At 40.0% G+C, this 22,155-nt stretch overlaps 1 protein-coding gene across 1 annotated transcript in view; it reads left to right on the top strand.

Annotated features, from left to right (window-relative positions):
* The window catches only part of tanc2a (tetratricopeptide repeat, ankyrin repeat and coiled-coil containing 2a), a 50,430-nt gene that overhangs the window by 9,705 nt on the left and 18,570 nt on the right, over positions 1-22,155 (top strand). Inside the window, exons 2-8 of the mRNA XM_058049171.2 lie at positions 7,458-7,535; positions 8,647-8,757; positions 17,855-17,997; positions 18,169-18,340; positions 18,909-19,226; positions 21,020-21,145; positions 21,227-21,493. Of these exons, the coding sequence (XP_057905154.2) occupies positions 7,478-7,535; positions 8,647-8,757; positions 17,855-17,997; positions 18,169-18,340; positions 18,909-19,226; positions 21,020-21,145; positions 21,227-21,493 (1,195 nt within the window). The 5' untranslated portion in view covers positions 7,458-7,477. The remainder of the gene's footprint in view (positions 1-7,457; positions 7,536-8,646; positions 8,758-17,854; positions 17,998-18,168; positions 18,341-18,908; positions 19,227-21,019; positions 21,146-21,226; positions 21,494-22,155) is intronic.

Below are 22,155 nucleotides of genomic sequence, written 5' to 3'. Positions count from 1 at the left end.
ATAGTAACAGCATTACTCTTTCGTGACTAGCTGTTTAGCTTCCTGTGTATTAGTAGTGAACTATGGCATGGAAGCGATATCCAGATTGTTGATATACATAACACAGGACATTTCACTGTCAATAACGGTAACAGCATTATAACATTTGAAGTGGCAGGATAGGCTCCAGCACCCCCGTGACCCTTGTCAGGATAAGCGGTAGAAAATGAATTAATTAATTAATGTATGGGAAAAAAATCTGAATGGTACTGTTAAAAAAAATCAGATACAGGTCACATAGGAGTAAAAAAAATGTAATTGACCTGGAATGTGAATGTTTAATGCTGTTACTCACAACACTGCTTACTACTGGAGTGGAAAACCCATTTAAGCTGGCCTCAATAACAGTGGTGTGAAAAAGTGTTAGTCAATAACAAAATCACTTTTTATTATTACAGGAGAAAAAAAAATCCAACCCTACGTTGCCCTGTATGGAAAAAGTTGACTGCCCCTCTGTTAAAACATAACTGAGATGAACTGAGATCTGTCAGTCTGGAAAAGGTTATAAAGCCATTGCTAAAGCTTTGGGACTCCACCAAACCACAGTGAGAGCCATTATCCACAAATGGCTGGCAACATGGAACAGTGGTGAACCTTCCCAGGGGTGGCCGGCCTACCAGAATTACCCCGAATGCTCTGCGACGACTCATCCAAGAGGTCACAAAAGACCCCACAAAACATCCAAAGAATTGCAGGCCTCACTTGCCTCAGTTCAGGTTGTGAATTATTTTTTTGTGGCTGAGTGGATGAGTGGCGGATGAGTGGCATGTTGGCCACACAGTCAGGAGATCAGGAAGACCTGGGTTCAATTCTCTATGTGGGGTTTGCATGTTCTCCTCGTGCGTGCATGGGTTTTCTCCGGGTACTCCAGTTTCCTCCCACACTCCAAAAACATGCTAGGTTAATTGGCGACTCCAAATTGTCCATAGGTATGAGTGTGAGTGTGAATGGTTGTTTGTCTATATGTGCCCTGTGATTGGCTGGCGACTAGTCTAGGGTGTACCCCACCTCTCACCGAAAGTCAGCTGGGATAGGCTCCAGCATACCTGTTCCGACCCTAATGAGGATAAGCGTTATAGAAAATGGATGGATGGACTTCTTAGCCAAACATTTTTCATGAATGGAGGAATACAATATCAGAAATTGCCATAGGTTCAAAAATCCTTTATTGCCCGTTCTCCTTATGTCTCTGGCAAAAGTCACAAATAATTGTACAATCAATGGCTGGTTTGTTTACAGTTCGGTATGTCGACTTTAGTCAATCAATCCGAGGGATGTCGACTTAAACACGTTCTACTGTAGCAGTAATTCTCGAGATAAACAATTTTCTTGTCATTTTGCATTAATTTAGGTAATTTATATAGCACATAACATATCTCATTTAGCCAGATACATGGTGCCTTGCTCTATTTTCCGGGCCACTGTCTAATTTATCTTCAGTGTATTTATTAAGCATTTTCTTTCGCGTGTTGGCATAATAATATATGCGCTGCTATTCAGTAATCTGTCTTTTTTATTATGCTTGGATGTGGGGGTGGATGCAGCTTTAGTTTTTACACTTCGGCCTATCTTTCCTGCATGCTTGGGTCATTGAGGATTAGCACACTGACACACATTACACACACGCAAGGATAAGCGAGCTGCTGCATATTATATCGAAGAAATAAGATGACAACTAGTTGCTGCAAATGAAGGTTTTGTGGGGCAGCTCTCAGACAGGGATTATGTCTATTCCCAGACTAGCCATGCGGATAGATGTAGTTGTTTTATTGGATTTGAACCTAGGCTGCTTTGTCCATAGTGTTTTTTTTTCTCTACCAATTACCAACTGTTCTTCAAGCTTTCAGCGGCTATTGTTCTTTTATTTAAGAAAGGACCTTATTCATTTTGAATCAGTCTGATGCATGATATCAAGGTGATTTGGATCAAAGTTCAAAACAGTGCTGCAGTTTTTAACCAAACCTCTTCAAACATTGACAAATTACTGTTAAATATTGGAACAGTTGACTATATATAGTGGTGGGCCAGAATTTTTATTGAGGGTTTCTTTGAACAGAACAAGATTAGAGTAGACCCCCGCATCTTGTGGGGGTTTACATTCTTGGACCATACGTGACCATGATGAATTGGTATGCCCATATCTTGTAAATATATCTTCTCCCCCACATACTTATGCTAGTTCTGTCAGCAACAGCAGCATAGATACAGCGACAACACTTACAACGTCCGCTCTCCTTGGGATGGCTGTGTCTTCCAGCACAAGACGGGTGCCCGAGTCCTCGTGTAAAACATTCTGACGGCAAACAAACATCTTGTTGAGTCTTTGTAGCAAAATTGAGAGCAAGGTATCCACTCTTTTGTCTTTGAATGACACTGAGATGAGCGCTTAGTGAGGCATCTTGCTAGTCCGGCAGATAAAAATAGCTTTTCATGTTAGCTGCTACAATAACAATATCGCTGTAGCTTGGTTAATATACCAGTCAGGTATGTAAAAGGAACACTGTTGGCGTTTCATTTGGAGTTTTTCTGTGAGGGCTTTCGCATCAAAATAGGTACTTCCCATGACGTCTGTTGTTAGCTAGCTCATATTAAGTTGTTTCATGCGCTAGAATGCACAGAAAAGGGAAAGAAATATGTGTTCATGTTCACAACGTGTCAAGGATTGTGAACGATGGGCAAAATTCCCCCCAAAAGTGCAGTTCGCCTTTGACATTTGACGAAAAAACATTATTAGTGAAGCATATAGACTTAAACAAGTAAAAATATGGGATGTTTTACAACAGTGGTTTGTGTATGCTGTACATTTTTCCAGTATTATCACTTTTCATAAATTATTACCAATTTAGGGTGAATGGAATGTTTTTTAAGAGCTCTGTTTTAACAGAAATTGTATGTATTACAACAGGATTATGAAAGAAATATCTGCATAGACTATTGAAATATGGTCTTGTTTTGAGTTAGAATTAGATTAATCAGATTATCTCCTTCCGTCTAATTATATCCATGCATCTTGGCATTGTGCCACAGTATGGTTTGCCAGTGGGTACCCTCAAACACAAGCAATAAACTTTATTGGGCGGCCACGAATGATCCAGACTCTCAAGCCACAGTTGGCAGCTTGTAGGAAGGAACAAAGAACAAACTGAACAGTAAACAAACTGTCCGACTGTAGGCAAATAAATATCATATGGTGAACAAGACATGTTGGGGAACTGAAAACAAAGAAAGTACATTGCAGGGCTAACAAGGGAAATGAAAACTGGCACACCAGTAATTGTGGAAATAATAAAACACAGATTATAACAGTCCATGTGGGAGTGGTGACAGGTTCTATATTTAAGTTTCTTTTTGTATCGACAAATAAGGGATAATAAAGCACTGTGAGAGAACCTCAGGTCTGACAGATGGATCCAGAAGCTTCAACAAAGAATAATGAATCAGCAGATGGGTCAACAATGTTCAACTGGGAAGGAACCCCCTAAAACCTTGTTGACCCAAACCCATCAAGCCATTGTTTACAGTAGTAGTAATACAATCAAAAGTAAATAAAACAGACTCTTCATTGTTAATGCAATCATCATCGTACTGTTACTGATACAGTTCTTGCTCTACACATTGTTTTCTCATGCTTCCCCCAATTCCTCTATACTGTTTTCTCCATCTACCCTCTGTCTCACTAATGTCAACCCGACCTGAAAGGGGGGTATTCTGCAAAAGTGGCTCAAACAACCCAGGCTTTGTGCTCAAGATGCAACTCAACAAAACTTAAATTCCTTAAACAGAACCGAGTGGGACTTTGATGGCTGTTATCAACTTACTTTGTTGAGTCCATTTTTCGGCTCTAGCGCTAAGTGCTGGTTTAACATGGAAGGTGGCGTCATATTATTCTACTTCCGCTTTCAAGTGAAATCACCCCAGACAGTCTATTTTGTACAAGATGACCAAGTAATTATTTTGTTGTGTTATGAGGAGTTCCCATCACATTATGACTGCTAAAAGCAACATTGCCCGCTCCAATAGAGCGAGGGCGGACCGCTGGCATACAACAAGTTAACGCTGATTGTTATACCCTATACCAGGGGTCTCAAACTCAATTTACCTGGGGCCACTGGAGCTAGGGTCTGGGCGAGGCTGGGCCGCATCAGGTTTTCCAAAAAAAAAAAAAAAACGCATTTATTAAAAGCAGAAAAATTAATAAACTTTGCTTTGGTTCCGATTTTCTACAAGAAAAGCTCTGATAAAACATTCCACTGTTTTCAAATATCTTACTTTTTATTTTTCTACACAAAATAAGATGAAAAATAAATAAACAAATCAAGAATAAAGAAAATCAATCAATCAGTAATAAATAAATAAATATAATAATAATAAAACGGCAAATAATAAAAACTTAAGAAACCACATATAGTTGGTGGGTAGACATTATTTTTTTCAGATTAAAATTAACAAAACATTATTAGAGCCCTGTAGACATGACAAAATACGACTATAGTCACATATATACTCTTTTTATTTACAACATATTGCGCAACTGCAGGGTCTTGTGACACATGCTAACTCGCGAACTAGAGAGCTAGCGACCTAAACAGTAGCCTCCAAGTTATTTCCTTTAAACTTAAAAAGCCAAAAACTTACCACTTCCACACGGATAGGGAGGATAACTATTAACAGTTATTTAACCTTTAACATGAACATTAATCAAATGTAATAATTTTTTCTGGGTACATGATACCATACAGCATCCATATCAAACTTGTGCGGGCCGCACTAACATTAAACTTTCATATCAAGGCGGGGGCCTCAAACTAGTGTCGTGCCAAATTTGGCCCGCGGGCTGCGTGTTTGAGACCCCTGCCCTATACCCTTCTAGTCTTTTCATTTATCATGGTGTTTATTCCTCCAGCAGATATTGTAATTTGACAAGACTAACGGACAACTTTTAAAATTAGTCTGTGAGTACTGAGTACTCACGCAAGGACTGATGTGACACTGACATCTGCTAACATCGGCCTAATTACAATATTTAATATTGCATTATACTCCTGGTTCTAGCCTTGAAACGTGAGCAGCTAATTATAAGCGCAAAGCCTGGTCAGGACCAGGTTATGACTATAGCCTAAGTTGCCATGGTGATATAGCGGCATTAAAAGACAGTTACCGTCGCTGAACAGTCAAGTCCGGCTTTCCACTCAACACCGCTCACTAACCCACTAAACTCGCTTCGTAGAATACACCCTTTGTCTCTTCTGGAGGGAGGGAATTTTTCCCTGCATCCGTCGCCATAGCACTTGCTCATGCAGGGTTCTGTTTATTTTGTTGAATGTGCAAGGAGAGTGGTGATAGACATGCTCAATGTGTAAAGGGCCATGAGGTGATATAGAAGCGCTATAGATTTAAAATTTACTTATCTAACTAACAATTTATTAAAACAGGCACACTGTGTTTGTTCAATATTGTGTGATTTTATACTCACTCACATTCACGCGCTTACATACAATACCATCTTCAATATGTCTGTAAAGAAACATTTAAATGAATGACACTTTTTGGGGCACCACTGGGGGGCGCCAACTATTAGATTTTGTATGTCACCCAGTCCAGGGTGTACTTCACCTCTCAACCAAAGTCAGCTGGGATAGGCTCCCGCTCAGCCTGCACCCTAATGACAACAAGCAGTATAGGAATGGCTAAATGGACTTCCCAAATAGGGACTCACCAATTTACTCCCATAAATGTTATATCACATGGAATCATTATCATTAATAGCTAAATTATTAACAATAACCATAATTATCAATAGAATAATAAGTGAATATTTACATTTGTGGGTAAAATTAAGCTTCTGGAATGACCTTCCTTCCACACTCAGTCCTATTGAACATTTGTGGACTGTGCTTAAGCCAGGAAATCAACTGATTTTCAATGAACAATTCTTCTATGTACTCTTACTCTTGAATTACCTTGTGTATGAATTGTGCTCGATATATAAACTTGACTTGCCTTACGAACATCTGGTATTACAGACCCTCCAGGATTTTGAACTTCTCACAACCTCCCCGCACATTTTGGCCAGTATCTTTTCCACATCTTTTCAAGGGAGAGTAAAACTAGGATATAAAACTCAATATGTAATCCTAATATATTAATATTAATATATAAAAATGAAACGTATGCAAAAAAATTACTACAATGTAGACATGAAATGACAACCATATAGTCACCTTTAGACTTGTATTATCCAATATGGCAGACATAATAACAGAAAATAAGCCATTTAAATAGGGCCTATTATGCTTTTTCCACTTTTCTGACCTATAAATGTAGTAGTTAGAATATTGTATTCTCGTGTTAAACAATGCTAATGTTTCAGATAATGAGGTTTGCACATTTGGAAGTGAAATTTGGGATGGCTCTGAGAGGTTTTTCTAACATCGGCTCACTGTGACATCACAGCTGAACTTCCTTGTATGGGCATGCCCGGGTACAAGCAGTAGGCCTGCCTTCTTCCACACTCTGCTGCACTCTTTTGCCTTGGGAGTGTGGCCAATCACAGCGGCGTGGATGAAAACAGTTTTGAAAATCCAAGGAAATACAGCTGGAATAGGTGCAGATTCTGGAAGATATACGTACAAAACATTCTGTGTGGGTTATCGTGTGTAGCTGCTCTATAGAAATCCCCAATACAAAGGGCCGAAAATGAGCATCATAGGTCCCCTATAAGACATAAATAACACTTGTGCTCTTATGTGTTGCTATAAATGTGTTCCGGTGCTATGAGAGCAGAGTGGTGGGCAGACAGGAAGTGACATTGCAGGTTAAGAGTTGATAACAGCCGCAACTGTGGGATTTTTAGGGATTTTTTTGAAGGGTTATTGTGCATGTTGACTCTGTTAGCATACATATTTTTTTGAAGTGGACCTTCTGGAATGGATTAATGACACTAACAGAGGTTCCACTATACATATAATATTTACTGCATATCTGAGCTTATATAAATCGTTTGGACCCTGTTTAAATTAGAGAAAGACACCCACGCCCATGATGTGTGGATGTATATTTCTGACCAACAGATTTCTCTTTGGGTTTGCCAGTTGCAAGTTCTGTTCCTTTCAACCTTCCTTTTTCTTTGATCTCTATAAAACCTCTGAGCATCCTTGCATCAACATGCACCTCCTTCTACCTTTCATCTTTGGAATCATTATGTACAGACCACTCTGCAGTGAAGCTCTACTTGTGTCTGCATGGAGGGCAGATAACTTTTGACCTGCTCCTTGCAGCGTCAAGCTAAGGCTTCACTTTTTCTTCTTGTGTTGTTGACTTTAGACTGCAGTCTGATTCATAGGTCAGATTTCTGTGACGCTTCGTAAACAGCGTGGTCATCCATGAACATTTCTTAATAGTTGATTGTCTCTTGACAGGAAATACACTGTGAGCGACCATGTTCCGAAGCAGCCTGAAGATGTTGCTGGGAAGCAAAAGCCGCAAGAACAACAGTGGTCAGTGTCGCTATGTGTCACTCTTCATCTTGTGAAACAACTGTCTAGTATTGTCTGCATTGTGTCACCTCTTCTTAATGAAACTACTATATGTACTTGTATTGGCGAGTTTCCTAATCGGGATCAGTTATTATGATTCTGCACAGATCCATCTCAATACGTCTTATTTCAGAATTTTAAATATAGTCTACAGCTAATGAGAACCTCGAATTTTGTGTATGTTTTCTTGCTGTGGAAAATGACAATACTGTATAAGGAAATTATAATAGAAAACATAGTAATACTTTTATTAGTTCTAGACACAACCATGATAATTGAATTTCCACAGTAGAATTCAATATTAATAAATTCAATATTTTTGTAGTTAGAGCATAGGAAACCTGTTTATCACCATCTAAAATTTATCTTTTAATGTTATTAGAACCTTGTAGACATAAAATAACACCCTTATAGTCAACTCTACACTTGTAGAACTAAAAATAAGCCATTTTACCACAGGCTCACACTTAATCCGTTAGGCACTGTAGTATAATGTATAGTGTAGTCCTTGTATACAGGAAGTTCTTGTAAACGACAGGCGTATTTGCCTGACTAGCCGCGGTGTTGTACATTTTTGTGGCGTTTTTTGGTGCCTTTTGACTTCATACAATGAATAAGTACAAAACTGTATCTTTCATGTATATTATTATTAAATAGTGTTTAATTACGTCATATTGTTGTTTATTTTTTGAGTGAACAATGTTGATAGATTTCATCCAAACTGTTCAATCAATTTCTTGTATTGCTATGATGATGATATTATATGTGAGTGTTCAGATATCTGCGGTGTCTGAAAAAAAAAGTTAGACCCCAAACGGATTCCGTCAGCCATACGACAGAGTTTGTGTGAGTCTACAACAGGGATTTCAATCTTGTGGAATTCTTCGGGCGGCCACAACGGAGCCATGACGGATTCAGTGTGATTATTAGAAGTACATTATATTTCTGTATTTTAGTCATATAGAAAAATATAGTACAGTTATAGTAACTGTATAGAAATTATATATTGTTAAAAAAACAAGAAGCTATTAAGAGATTTCCATTGCTCTTAAATCTTCTTTTCCTATTACAGGTGGTGCCAGCACGGACTCTGGGAGCTCTGAGATAAGACTGATAGAGGGATTCACTCGTTCTCTTCCCTCCTCTCCTCTCCTTAACATTCGTCTGGCCAAAACAACAACTGGTAGGTGTTGTTTTTTCTTCCTATGAAGTGCCAATCTGACCAACACGTCTGGACATTTTGCAAGGGATGGCTCACCTATCTGTCCATCATGTTCATGGTCAAGGGAGAGGGGCGTTAGGGTGGCAGGGTTGATACCTATCCCAGATGATTTAGGGTGAGAGGTGGGAGACGCCCTTGAAGGATCACCAGTCAATCATATTGACATATAGAGGACACATTGACACCTATTCATTCACATCACTCATATCAATACCCTCTGTTTTGTTGTCAATTATTCCAACAATGATGGTGATATTGTTGTACAATCCTTGTATTTTGTATTATCATAATACTGTATATTAGATTGAACTTTCCAGAGCACCTTTACCCTCTGTATCAGCTGACAAGCACACATCTGCGACTTGTTATATCGGGGGGTGGTTTGAAGTACGACTCCTAATTTTCCTTTGCGAGAGATAAAACACAGAAATGTAAACTACTCCTTGTCATCATGTGCTGCTGGTCCTCGTCGTCCTCCTCCTCACGATTTCACACACTTTCACTAAACAATCCCATGTGCAATCTTTCAAAACAGGATCATCAGTAATTTATTTTATTTTTTTTACTAAACTATCCAACCCTTTCACAGAGCAACCGTGAGTTGAACTTGAACCACACATTTTCTCACTTGTCCCTCAATTACGATCAAGCACAAAATGGGACATGTTATTCATAAAGGCATTCATAAAGGCAGGGTTTTAAATGATAGCCAATACCTTGTACAACAGGAGTGAAAAGAACGACTCAAATAAATCTTTTAGGGTGCATGGGAGTTTGACCAACCAGTCTACATGTGTTTTGTGGACTTTGGACCGTGTTCCTCTGGGAATTCTGTGGGGAGTACTCCGGGAATATGGGATATCACACCAGCTAATTCAGTCTGTTCGTTCCCTGTATGACCGGTGTCAGAGTTTGGTTCGCATTGCCAACAATAAGTCGGACCCGTTCCCAGTGAGGTTTAGACTCCGCCAGGGCTGCCCTTTGTCACCCATTCTGTTCATTAGTTTTATGGACAGAATATCTCGGCACAGCGAGGGCTTTGAGGGGTTTTGGTTTGGTGGCTGCTGGATTGGGTCTCTGCTTTTTGCAGATGATGTGGTCCTCCTGGCCTCATTGAGCCTTTACCTTCAACTCTCACTAGATCGGTTCACAGCCAAAAATCAGCACCTCCAAGTCCGAGTCCAAGGGTGGAGTGCCATCTCCGGGTCAGGGATGAGATCCTGCCCCAAGTGGAGGAGTCAAAACCAGACTTCAGACTCAATCACTGAATTTCAGCAAAGTAGGGGATTATATTTGTAGTTATGACATAGAAAACCTGTGTACGATCTTCTAAATATATATTTTTAACATTATTAGAGAAATCTAGACTTGAAATAATACCCAAATAGTCACCCTTGCATTTATATTACCAAATACATGTAGTAGAGTTTACCTTGTCGGGGAGCAGAATTGATGACAGGAGGTGACGTCGGGGATTCAGAGTTTAATTGTAGCTTGTTGTTTTGTGGGTTGTGTCCAGTTCCTTACTACCTGAATCTGCACTGAAGGCATCATGGGAACTGTTGTTCTTTAAAGGGGAACTTTTGCCCCAAATTTTGCGATTCACAATCCTTATGTGAAACTGGAACACATATTTCTTTCCCTTTTCTGTGCATTATAATACGAGAAAACAAGTTAATTTGAGCTAGCTTACAATGCTGTCATTGGGATATCATCATTTAATATACACGCTATGATAGTAGACTGTACACTGATGATAGCATGTAGTAGTTGCTGTATTTTGATTATTTAAAACACTACCAAAACTTCGCTATAAAGACTCAACAAGATGCTTGTTTGCTGTCAGCATTTTTTACCCGAGGACTGGAGCACACAGCCATCCCAAGGAGAACGTACATCGTAAGTGTTGTCGCCACTGTTGTTTTGAAGGAACTAGCATGTGTGTATCAATGCGCCTCGAAAAGTTTTGCTAGTGTTTTAAATAATCACAATACGAAAAAATACTGCAACTATTACACATTATTGTCAGTAAATGCATTAATGCATGAGCACAGCATGTATGTATATCAAACGATGCAACGTTGTTGCAGGAATTCAAAGTCGAAATAGGTGTATCCCAATGGCAACACGTTTTGTTGTGTTATAATGCACAAAAAGGGAACTAAATATGTGTTTGGATTGTGAATGATGGGCACAATTCCCAAAAAGTGCTGTTCTCCTTTTAAGCCATAAATTATGAATTACTGATTAACCTGCAGGGTTCAAAGGGTGTGAAAAAAGTAGTGGTTTATAGTCTGGAATTTTTGGTCATCATTTGGCCAACTTGAAACTTACAAACCTCTCCAATAGCTTGTTCCAATGTTTAAACTGCTTTTCATTCCCTATAAACTTTAACTTCCACAATACATACACAGCATACGTTATCCTGGGGTGATACGTTATCGCGGTTCTTTTTCTGCAATCCAGTCAACTTTCCGTGTGTGATTTGTGGTCTGATGTTTTCTGTAGCCTTGTGCACACAAGCTGAAAAGTGTACAGGCTTGCTCTTGGGCTTCTCCTCCAATCCGTCTCTCTTTCTCCTTCGTGCGAGTGTGTAAGTGTGTGTGTTTTGGTTGGAGGAGGGGAGTTTTGATTCCCGCTGAAGTCAGACGAGAGAGAGAGATCGTCTTTCAGACCAGATATGGAGGCTCTGTCGTTGAAAGGGAAAAGTCTTACAAGACTTGAAGACGTTACTTGTTTACTGGCAGAAGATGATCTTCATCTAAACTTAAGCTTTACGGATGTTTTTTCTTTTTTAAGAAGTCTAAGGCTGGTCCATCTGTGAATGAAAATGGTGCACTTTTGACTAAAAGGAGCAGTGGACACCCCCCCGGGTTGATGTGAGTTGCGGTCAACGTTAACTGCTCTGTGGACATTCCGTTTGCTGACCATAAACTTAGTTTTCCTGTGGTGCTCACTTTATTTTACCTCTGTGGAGTCAAAGCTGGAGTATCTCAAGTGATTTTCTATTCCTGGAGAGACTCGTCCCTCTTATCTTCTTATTCCCCCCCATCTGTCTCTCCTTTCTCCTTTGTGCTCTCTGGAGGAGGAGCTCAGAAAGTCAGTGGTGGTGATCGGTCTTTTTTTTGGTCACCAGGAAATCTGAATGTTGTAATGAAGATTCGAAGCAGAAAGGCAACAAATGATAACGTGTTGAATAACCTTTTCCCTCATTCATCAAACCAAAGGAAGGCTCTTTTCTGCAGCGGCGATAGCCCTTTGATGTTTTGACGCCACCTTCCACATGGAAACACTCTGAACCAATTACATTCTGGCTTGGAGCTAGACATGGACTGCACGGCGGCTATTTTGAAAGCATGTACCCGTTTAAGGACCATGTGGTGTCGGCATGGACGGACCTCTGTGCATCACCCGTGGAGGTTTCTGGAGAATTGCCGCTGTGGCCGAGATGTCAGGGCGGTTGGCACCTTGAGCCATACCTCCTCACTTCGGGGCTTGCTGTTCTATGTGTGCTGCTGTCTCACCCATGAGGAAAACTCAGATCTGTGTCGGGATTGGGTCGATCTTCCCATCGACGAAACAAGCAGAGACAGGAGAGGGAGAAGATGTGAGGAAGGTGAGAGTGGAGAGCAGTCTGTGTTTCCAAGTATCGAGTCGACCTATGCGGAAAGCCACACAGAATGTCTTTCTGTGACTATTCTAGTCTGGTGGCGGGCACAATTATATGATCCACTGCTGATTTTGTGAAGTTGCCCTTCTTAAAAAGTCATGAAAAGTCCATAATGTGTATGGTAGGTTTATTTTAACAACAAGACGGGAGTTGCCCAACATCCCTCCTGTGATGTGTGCACACTTGGTGGTGACCAACAACAAGAAACATCTGTTTCTTCGATAATTTTCATGCCATAATTCTACAGTAGGTGTGGACCAGTAGATCACAATTTTGCCCTAAAATTAGATTAAGACCTTATAACTAGGGATGTCCCAATCTGCATTTTTGGCCTCCGATCCATATTCGATTTTCTTCCAATTTTGAGTCCTCATCCAATACTTTGACAGTGTTAGGATAGATTTTGGAACTGAAAAGGCTTTTATTTTATTAAAGTGACCAAAGTCAACACAATACATTTTTATAAAGCTTATTTGATTATATTTTGAACTGAAAAGGCTTTTATTTTAGCAAGTGACCAAAGTCAACACAATACATTTTTATAAAGCTTATTTGATTATATTTTGAATATACCAATAAATCAATTAACCAAATCAATAAATCAACCAACAAATCAAGCGCTCCTTTTTTCTATGGCCTGCAACGTTCACGGACTGTTGTAACTGCACCCGAGCTTGAGCTCACTTCAATATTCATTAGACATTTCACATGCTAGTTTCACCAAATGCTCTGCCATGAGGGGAAAAATATCGAGCTAAAACACACTAAACCCGATCAGCTGCCCAGAGCTTGTTACTACTGCTGCAGTGTTTAAAAAGTGCAAAAAAAGTTGGTCTGAGATGACCCGTGGGCTAAAGCGATTAAGGCACTAAATGACCAGCCCTTAACCATTGTTGAAGATACTGGCTTTTTTTGGTTCATAAACTTAAACCAAGGTTTGTACTTCTGAGCTGCCACTGCTTTGTTATGTTTTGTTAATTTTTTGTGATGTCATGATATTGGACTAGAAAACCTTTACAGGTACAGCAATAGTCGTTCTTGCCTCCACTTGAGCACAAACTGCAAGTTAAATCTAAATAAAAAATATATCTATAAAAAGTTATCGACAATCCCACCCTCAGCCATCTCCGTGTGGAGTTTGCATGTTCTCCCCAGGTTTTCTCCGGGTACTCCGGTTTTCCTCCCACATTCCAAAAACATGCTAGGTTAATTGGCGACTCCAAATTGTCCATAGGTATGAATGTGAGTGTGAATGGTTGTTTGTCTATATGTGCCCTGTGATTGGCTGGCGACCAGTCCAGGGTGTACCCCGCCTCTCGCCCGAAGACAGCTGGGATAGGCTCCAGCACCCCCCGCGACCCTTGTGAGGATAAGCGGTAGAAAATGAATGAATGAATGAAAGTTATCGGCTTTGAATCTTGAGAATTAGGAAGTTAGTGTATTGGTATGAAGACAGATATGGGCAGTTGTCCAAAGAAATGCATTTTACTACCTTTTCAGTGAATACTTTTTATTTTTTTGCTCTCTTTTGGATATTTGTCTTTCCTCCGAAAGTCCAAAGTTTGATGTTTTGGCATAGCAGCCTTTTCGTTGGGAGCCTTGCTAAATTCTTGTATACTTGTTGTATTGAATGCAGCTCTGCTCGTACCACCCTTTGAAATTGTCAGACATTGCAAGTGAGTGTAGTACTATTTTCATTTACAATGCCCAGGTTTTTTTTCCATGACAACACAAAATACTTCACGGCAGCTGCCGTAAATATCGGGTGGGCTCATCCTCTGATTGTAATGAAGAAAATCGAATCGGGACATCAATTTATTTTTTCCTAGTATCCACTGAATCACCTAATTTGTCATTTTTGTGGCTGAATTCCAAGCGATAAGCCTCTTTCACAGAGATTTTCCAAAAAATTTGGCACAGCATTTGAGTCAGCAAGCATTTCCACATTATTACCTGAAACCAGAAAATGTGCAGGAAACATGCGAGGGAATTCACTGCTTTAAACGGCAATGTGAAAGGTGAACTACAAAAACTATTTAAAAAGTACAGCTGTCTCGATACGATCATTAGAATCGAGATTGGCTGCCGATCCGCTGTATTTTGCAGTAAAAAGTTTAAATACAAGAATTACATTTTAATTTTATCCCTTTGGTTGTTCCAAAAAGTGAGACAGGCTTACTGAGAGGTGGACATATCAATAATGAGACCACTACGCTGTTTTTTCTCTTAGCACTGCACATTTAACAGGAGCAGATACTTATACATGTTAAGAGAATGTCTAACTTCAACTCCACTTATAATAGTACAAGTTTAAAAAACAACAAAAAACGCTAGCTCTGAAAACATGAGCCATATGCTGACTCTGTTTACATATGTAAAACATGCGGGGGTTTAGTTGCTCACTGAATATCTTTTACTTAAAAATGTTGGCCAAATTTAGAATTTTTCAGTCTCGTGTACAACTTGGAATACTTTGGTCTGTGCTCTTGTTGGCTGAAAATAAGCAAGGTCCAAGATGATGTGTTTTTAAGAGGAAAAAATAAGCAAGTAAAGTTGTCTGAGGTCTAGAGATGGTGTAAAAAGCCTGTCAAAAAGATATAAAAACAGTAAGATGAGATAAAAATAGTGCATATTCTTCCACCAATTATGATAATGTTTTTGAATCCAGCTTACTTTTTAAACTTCTGTCAAGTGGCTTTGGTTACTGGTTTCTTGGTTTTAGAAAGTAACAGGCGGTTTATTTTTAGTCACACTACAAAAGTACGGGCCCAGGAGTTCAGACACAAGTCAGTTCCACTGACTTCTGATTGACGATCACGCAGAGATAATACTCTGAAACATGTCAGGTGATATTATTCCTAATTGCTAGTTTCATCCTTTCTACTTACTTCATCACTCCAGTCGCAGAATCCAAAATCGGACAATCTTAAGGAAATTGTTGGTGAGGGAAGAGAGAGATCAGTCAAAAAAGAAGCAAGAAAGGAAAGTGGATCTCTTAAAGTAAGAAAGTAAACATTGGGAAAGAATAGACAGAGCAAGTTGAGGAAAGGAAAAATGGAATGGTTGTAGGAACCAGATGCTCCAGTAACCCAGGAGACAGAAATGGAAAGTCTATACTCCTTGTGTCTTCTGTTTTATTTTTGCTCTGCAACTTACATACTCTGTCATTGGCTGACCACACATGACTATGTGGTTGCACACACAATGCATTTCTATTATTCAACCCACTAGTCATCAATTTATAGCTGTAATTATAGACTTGTCAAGAGCCAGTATGAGTTTGTATGCTGTGGTTTACATTCTTGTGTGTGTGTGTGTTGTGGGGACATGAATGAGTGCTTTACCGAGTGGCAGTAGCATCAGTTATTTCATTTAGTAAAAGCTAATGTTGGGCTGATTAAATGGGTCTTTTTATAAACATTTTTATGCTGTTGAAAATGCAAAAATGAAAATTATATTCCATGGCCAGACTAATTGAACTGTGGTAATAAGTCAAACTCCAGCAATACTTGACCTTGCTTGTACATCATTCATCCACCCATCCAGTATTCCTCTGCATATCTAGGTCAAAGGTTCAAAGTATTTTAGCGTTTCAGCCTTCCACCCACACAGAAACGGCGTTCTGAGTGGCCTGAAATGGTATTATTTGAAAACTGCTTCCAGAATGGGAAAATCTGAAAACGCGACTTTGTCGTTGGCGTGTAGACGAGCAAACCGCTACTTGTGGAAAATGATGACATCACTGCCATGTCTTCGTCGCGTAACCAGAAGTGACAAGCATTTAACATTTGTGCTCCACTGTAGCGATGGGAGCCATATCCTTAGCTACTATGTGGTAAGCTACCGTGTTGGTTATTTCTGTCCAACGCCACAAACGGGAGACGACAAACAAGTGCAATTGGCGAAACTCATCACCAACAACGACAAAAAAAGCCATAGCATTTCAGTATGTGGAATCAAATTATGGAATGGATTGAGTGAGGACCTCAAACAATGCACAACGATGAGCCAATTCAAGAAACAATACAAGCAGTTGATGTTTGCTAAATACAAGGATGAAGAGTCTTGAACCAGTCATGATGTGCTATATATATCACTATATTGACACTTACTATGGTACCCATTATGTCATTGTATGGTCATATCACCTCGTACTTCAGTACGGGACAAAAAATGTAAAAATTCAAAACCAAAAAAAAACCTTAAACTGTATTACGGAAAGCAGGAAGTGAACAAATGTAACAGTTACTGATTGTAAAAGTACCAGATGGAGGGGTAGGATTTAATAAGCTTTGCTTCTTCCTACTCCTTTTGGACATGTGGAACTGTGAACTGATTATGTGATGCACTCAGTTGTAATCTGATGTATGTTCAAATGAAATAAAACCATTACCATTACTATTACAATTGGCTGTCAAATGTGGAGGGAATTTGGGGATGTCACAATAGTTCAGAGTGGCCGGTGTTGATTGAGGAGTCTTGGCAGATTTGGTTAGTTTGAAGATAATCTTACATAAATGTACATGTAAATTCATGTAAATCCACACTCAAGTTTGGTACACTACTAGGAGAGGGAGGGTAGGGGTACCCAAGCCTGGTACAGACAGGATCTCTTACTCTTAAAGTTATTTGTTAATTTATTTGCAATGGCGAAAACAATTATTTGATCCCCTGAATAGTGAGTAAGCTTAACAAAGACAGAATTTTCATGGTGGGTTTTACAGTTTTGCAGTGAGTGACAGAATATCAACAAAATGGAAAAAAATAAGTACATGATCCCCTACCAACTAGCCTCCACCACCATGGGCAAGACCACAGAGGTGCCAAATGACCTCAGGAATATGATGATAGACCCTCACAAAGTGCAATGGGCATGTCCGTATTACAATTGTTTGTACATGTATCCAACTAATACTATGGAATTTACAGTACATGTGGGTGTGGTTACTGCGTTCCTGTAATTTTTCGGTGTATGCGGTTGGAAAGCAGTAGCACTGCAGTGAAACCAGATGGGCCAACAGTGAAATTCATGACCAGATCTCATCAGAGCGGAAAGGTAGCCAAAAGCAAGCAACCAAGACAAATCTCAAGTTAAACTTGTTTGTGTGAATGCTTGTTAATAAATGTCTGGAATGATTTCTCCAATTGAAAAGACTCCATGGCGTCAGATACTCATAGATTTGTTACTGAGAAAACTCTGGTTTGAACAACACCCTGAAGAGTCTGTGGGTTTTTGTGTTTTTGCTGTATGACATGCACAGCTGATAGCGACATGCAAGACACCCAAGCCATCTGTGTGTTGCTAATACAGGTGCATCCAACTACACCTGACAGTTATTTCCTATTTTCCAACATCCGTTTTTTCATGCTCTCTCTCTGACTCTGCAGGTGAAGAAGAGGAGGCGTTAGGACCGCCTCCCTCAGTAGATGAGGCAGCTGATGCTCTAATGACCAGACTGGGTTTTTTATTGGGGGAAAAGATCATCAGTGGAGAACCTGGCTCAACTAACCATGGTCAGGTTGATGGACAGGTATAACCATACATCATATTCCTACGTTTAACCAAATCTAACCATGGCATGTGGACCATTATTGACTTTCATTTACGAAATGTACTCGTTTCAGTCATTTTTTTTCCTGAATCAAATGAATCATTACTGAATAAGATAAATATAGATTATCATTCTCATTCTCCTCTACAGCAGAGAATCTCCCCTTCCTCCAGCCTGGCCAGCAGCAGCACATCCCCCTCCTCCACATTGCCGCCTCCTGCTGGAGTTGAGGGTAACAACAACAACAAGCACACTTCATCCGTCCAAGCCTCTGTCACTTCCCCTTCATCAACACTGGAGAGTAGAGATAGCGGCATCATAGGTATGGAGGGTACTGTAGATAAGTGTGTGGGGGGGATAAGTATTTGATCCCTTGTTGATTTTAAGTTTTATCCCCTTACAAAGGCATCAACAGTCTACAATTTGTATGGAGGCACAATATCAACAAAAACTGAGCTGACTAGCTAACATTTGCAGACATAGCATGATGAGAACTTGGATGAGAACCTCCTGGCCCGTCAGCCACAACACTGATGATGGATGCGTCTTGCGGTCCAAATCTGGCCAAGGCAGTGACAGCCTCAAACGCTGTCAGATTTGACCTCTGACATACGAAAAAGGGCTTCTCCAGCAAGTACATTTTTTGCTTGGGGTTTAAATAATTATTTAACTTAATAAAAGACACATTTTACATAATTTTAATTTCCTTGATTTATTTTTTGTTAACATTGTGACTTTTGCTGGTAAAAGAAACTATTACAAATCCGAACAGTTCATGTCTTTGTCAGGGGATATACAGTACTTATGCACAAATGCATATTTTGTCCACAATCTGCTGTTCTGCAATGAGAACCTTCCAGTTGTCAATTCCGAACTAAAATGTCTTGCAGCCACATTGACCAGCTATTCTGTTGAATCAGCACCAGAGCATGATGACAACACCAAGCAGCCCAGCGACGGTTACCAAGGCAGCAGCCTCAAACTGTGGACGCAAGAGGGATGGCCCGTGGTGACATCAACCTCCTCTTCCTGTATGGTTGCGACAGGAAGCATGAACGATGACTTCCCGTACAGGGCAGGGGACAGCATGGCCTCCACATACAGTCTCAACAAACTCCACCCAGAATGGGGACAAGACTCAAATCGCTTGTCTGGATCCACCCATTCCATCCCGCTCTACCTTACACCCCGCCCAAATTCAGTTGCTGGTAAGATGGATGATGTGTGGGTGTGCATGTGCATGTGTGTGGGTGTGTGTGTGTGTGTGTCTGCAGTCTCTCACTGCATCTTCCTGTTAGGAAGGAAATCTATCTCTCCTTCTCAACTTTTGTAGTAAGTTCACAAGCAGCATGGATCCCTATGTTTGTAATTGTTACATTATTGAAGTATAGTGATGATAAACTGACTCTCAGATAACGGTTAGTCTCTGGATTGATTATGGAAGTCGTGATGTGCTGTTTGCTAAATAAGCACCCTATTTCTGCCACGTAGATAAGCTGACAGTGCACTAACTGACAGCTTGCGGCTGCTTTGGGGCGGAGCAGACATCTCAGCAGCACCCACTGCTGCTCAGTGAGAACAAAAACTGCAAGTCAATACGTGCTTTCGCTGTTAAGTCCCCAAATAGCAGAAAAGCGATGCCAGAAAAAGTTGCTACATTTGTCGCTAATCGCTTTTGAAAAAATATGTCATCAAGAGTGTTTGGAAGTAATGAGGCCAAATTATTCCACATGAATGAAATGCTATCAAGCTAATTATGTATTGATATCTAAAATTAATGTGGTGTCCAAATTATGCTGGCATATATTTTGATGAGGCAAGGTTTTATTAGTCACTGTTTTTTTTATGAACTTAACATTGTACAATTATCTTTTTACGTGTTTTTTATGATGGGAGCACGTTTTGAGTGCCCTTCAACTTTAAATGTTGACTTGGTTTTTAGTCCGCAAGTTTGGAGAACATGACAAAGTGACTAGTTTAACGTTGTATGCAACGTGGCTGCATGTCGTGCACTCTTCCCCTTTCTTCTTGGTCACTGACGCATAAACGCTCAAGAGGAGCACTTTGGGAAAGGAAGGAAGTAACATGTATGACGTCTTATAACACACACACACACACACACACAGGATATGAAGCAGAGTCAGCGCTAACATTCTCTGTGGTGTTAAACGGTTGTGACTGCGTTTGTTTTCACACGTTTTGGTAAGTTTCTCTTCTTGAAGGCAGAATGTGTTTTCAACATTGTACTTTTAGTTTTAATGAACCTCTAGCCCCTGCCTACTTTGTAGTCTGGTTGAACTCTTGCATGCGTTCCTCATGATGATGTACACGTGCAATGTTTGCTGCAGTGACGAGTTAGAGACAAGCAAATCAGCTTGTATCTTATCTATGTCTGGCTATAATATTGCAATCATCAATCTGACCGGCACTGCATTGATAATAAGTATAGATAGAATTCAAGTTATGTATTATCCTAGCATTTCGTGCTGTCAACAGATGGATCCAGGCCTATCCATTCATTTTCTATGCCGCTTATCCTCACTAGGGTCGCATGTATGCTGGAGCCTATCCCAGCTGTCTTGGGTGAAAGGCGGGGTCCATTTTCATTACAGTTTGCTTTGGGTAGGATGTTTTTAGGTGTTTTAGCTCTCAAAAATATATATTTCAAACAGTGGGGCAGACCACTATAGGGGGAGTGTGAGGCAAGAGGGGACTATACGAAGAGGCTATCCCCACAGGAACGTTTTCAGGTCAAAAAGGCAAAGTATTGCATTGTTTCAGTCTCTCATCCACATGAAAACGACCTTATAGGTGACGAGAAACTGTATTTTGTTTAAACTGAAAATGCAGGCTCGCCATTTCCATATGGACTAGCAAGCCGCTGCTTTTTTTAAAACGATGACATCAGCGACCCGTCACCGTCATGTGACTAGAAGTGAACTTTGACAACGAGAACCTGTTGAAAACATTACAACTCAAGCTAAGTTGTTTTTTTGTTCAGCCACAAGTTCTGCACATCTTGAAGACCTGGCCTACCTGGATGAACAACAAAGGCCTACTCCTTCCAGATCGTCCCTCAGAATGCCCAGACAGAATTCTGGAAGTCGAAGTCAACAGGAGCCGAGAGGTAAAGAAATACTAATACACATACATGTGCTGACTATTTTATATGTAGTATGACATATTGTCATACCCTCTTCCTCAACAGTTCAGTTCACGCCGTATCTCAAATTGAAGCCCCTTCACTTTGAAATTCCTGGACTGTTGTCTGATTGGCGATTCACTGGAAGGGAGTGGCTCTTCAAGGAAGTGGACACCCGTCTGCGCAGTGATGACCCTGCCGTCAACCGAGGGGTGGTAATTGTTGGAAACATGGGCTATGGCAAGACTGCCATCATCGCCCGCTTGGTTGCCCTTAGTTGTCATGGAAACCGGATGTGGCCGACTTCCACTGGCATCCAAACACTGCCAAAATGTAAGCAACACAGAAAAATACAATATATGATGTGGCATGAAGTCTATATAGAAATTTGTGGAACCTCCACTGTTCTGACACAAGTGAACTAAGGATCAGATATCATTTTAATCAGTATCTTAATCAGACCTGTATTAACTGTACAGACAATGTTTTAAATGGCTTCCAAATAGACTTTTTGAGAGGAACAATTTAATGAAAACATGCGTGCAAGGAGACAAATATAGTTATAATTAATCTTCAAACAGCTAAAATAATGCATAAGGCTAAAAATAACTAATTACCAAAAAATGTCATCCAATACTTCTCTACAAGAGAGGAGAAATATGATCTCAGGGAAGAACTAAATCTGAAACACTTATATGCTAGGACTACGTTAAAAAGCCATAGCATTTCAGTATGTGGAATCAAACTATGGAATGGATTGAGTAAGGACCTCAAACAATGCACAACGATGAGCCAATTCAAGAAACAATACAAGCAGTTGATGTTTGCTAAATCCAAGGATGAAGAGTCTTGAACCAGTCATGATGTGCTATATATATCACTATATTGACAATTACTATGGTACCCATTATATCATTGTATGGTCATATCACCTCGTACTTGTATGTGACCAAAAAAAAATACTACTCCTTTTGGACATGTGGAACTGGGAATTG

The sequence above is a fragment of the Doryrhamphus excisus genome, linkage group LG16 (genome assembly GCF_037039965.1).
Source record: "Doryrhamphus excisus strain RoL-2023G ecotype Guam linkage group LG16, RoL_Dexc_Guam_v1.1, whole genome shotgun sequence".
In the NCBI taxonomy this organism is placed as follows: domain Eukaryota; kingdom Metazoa; phylum Chordata; class Actinopteri; order Syngnathiformes; family Syngnathidae; genus Doryrhamphus; species Doryrhamphus excisus.
This window is presented reverse-complemented; position numbering and strand designations above follow the sequence as displayed.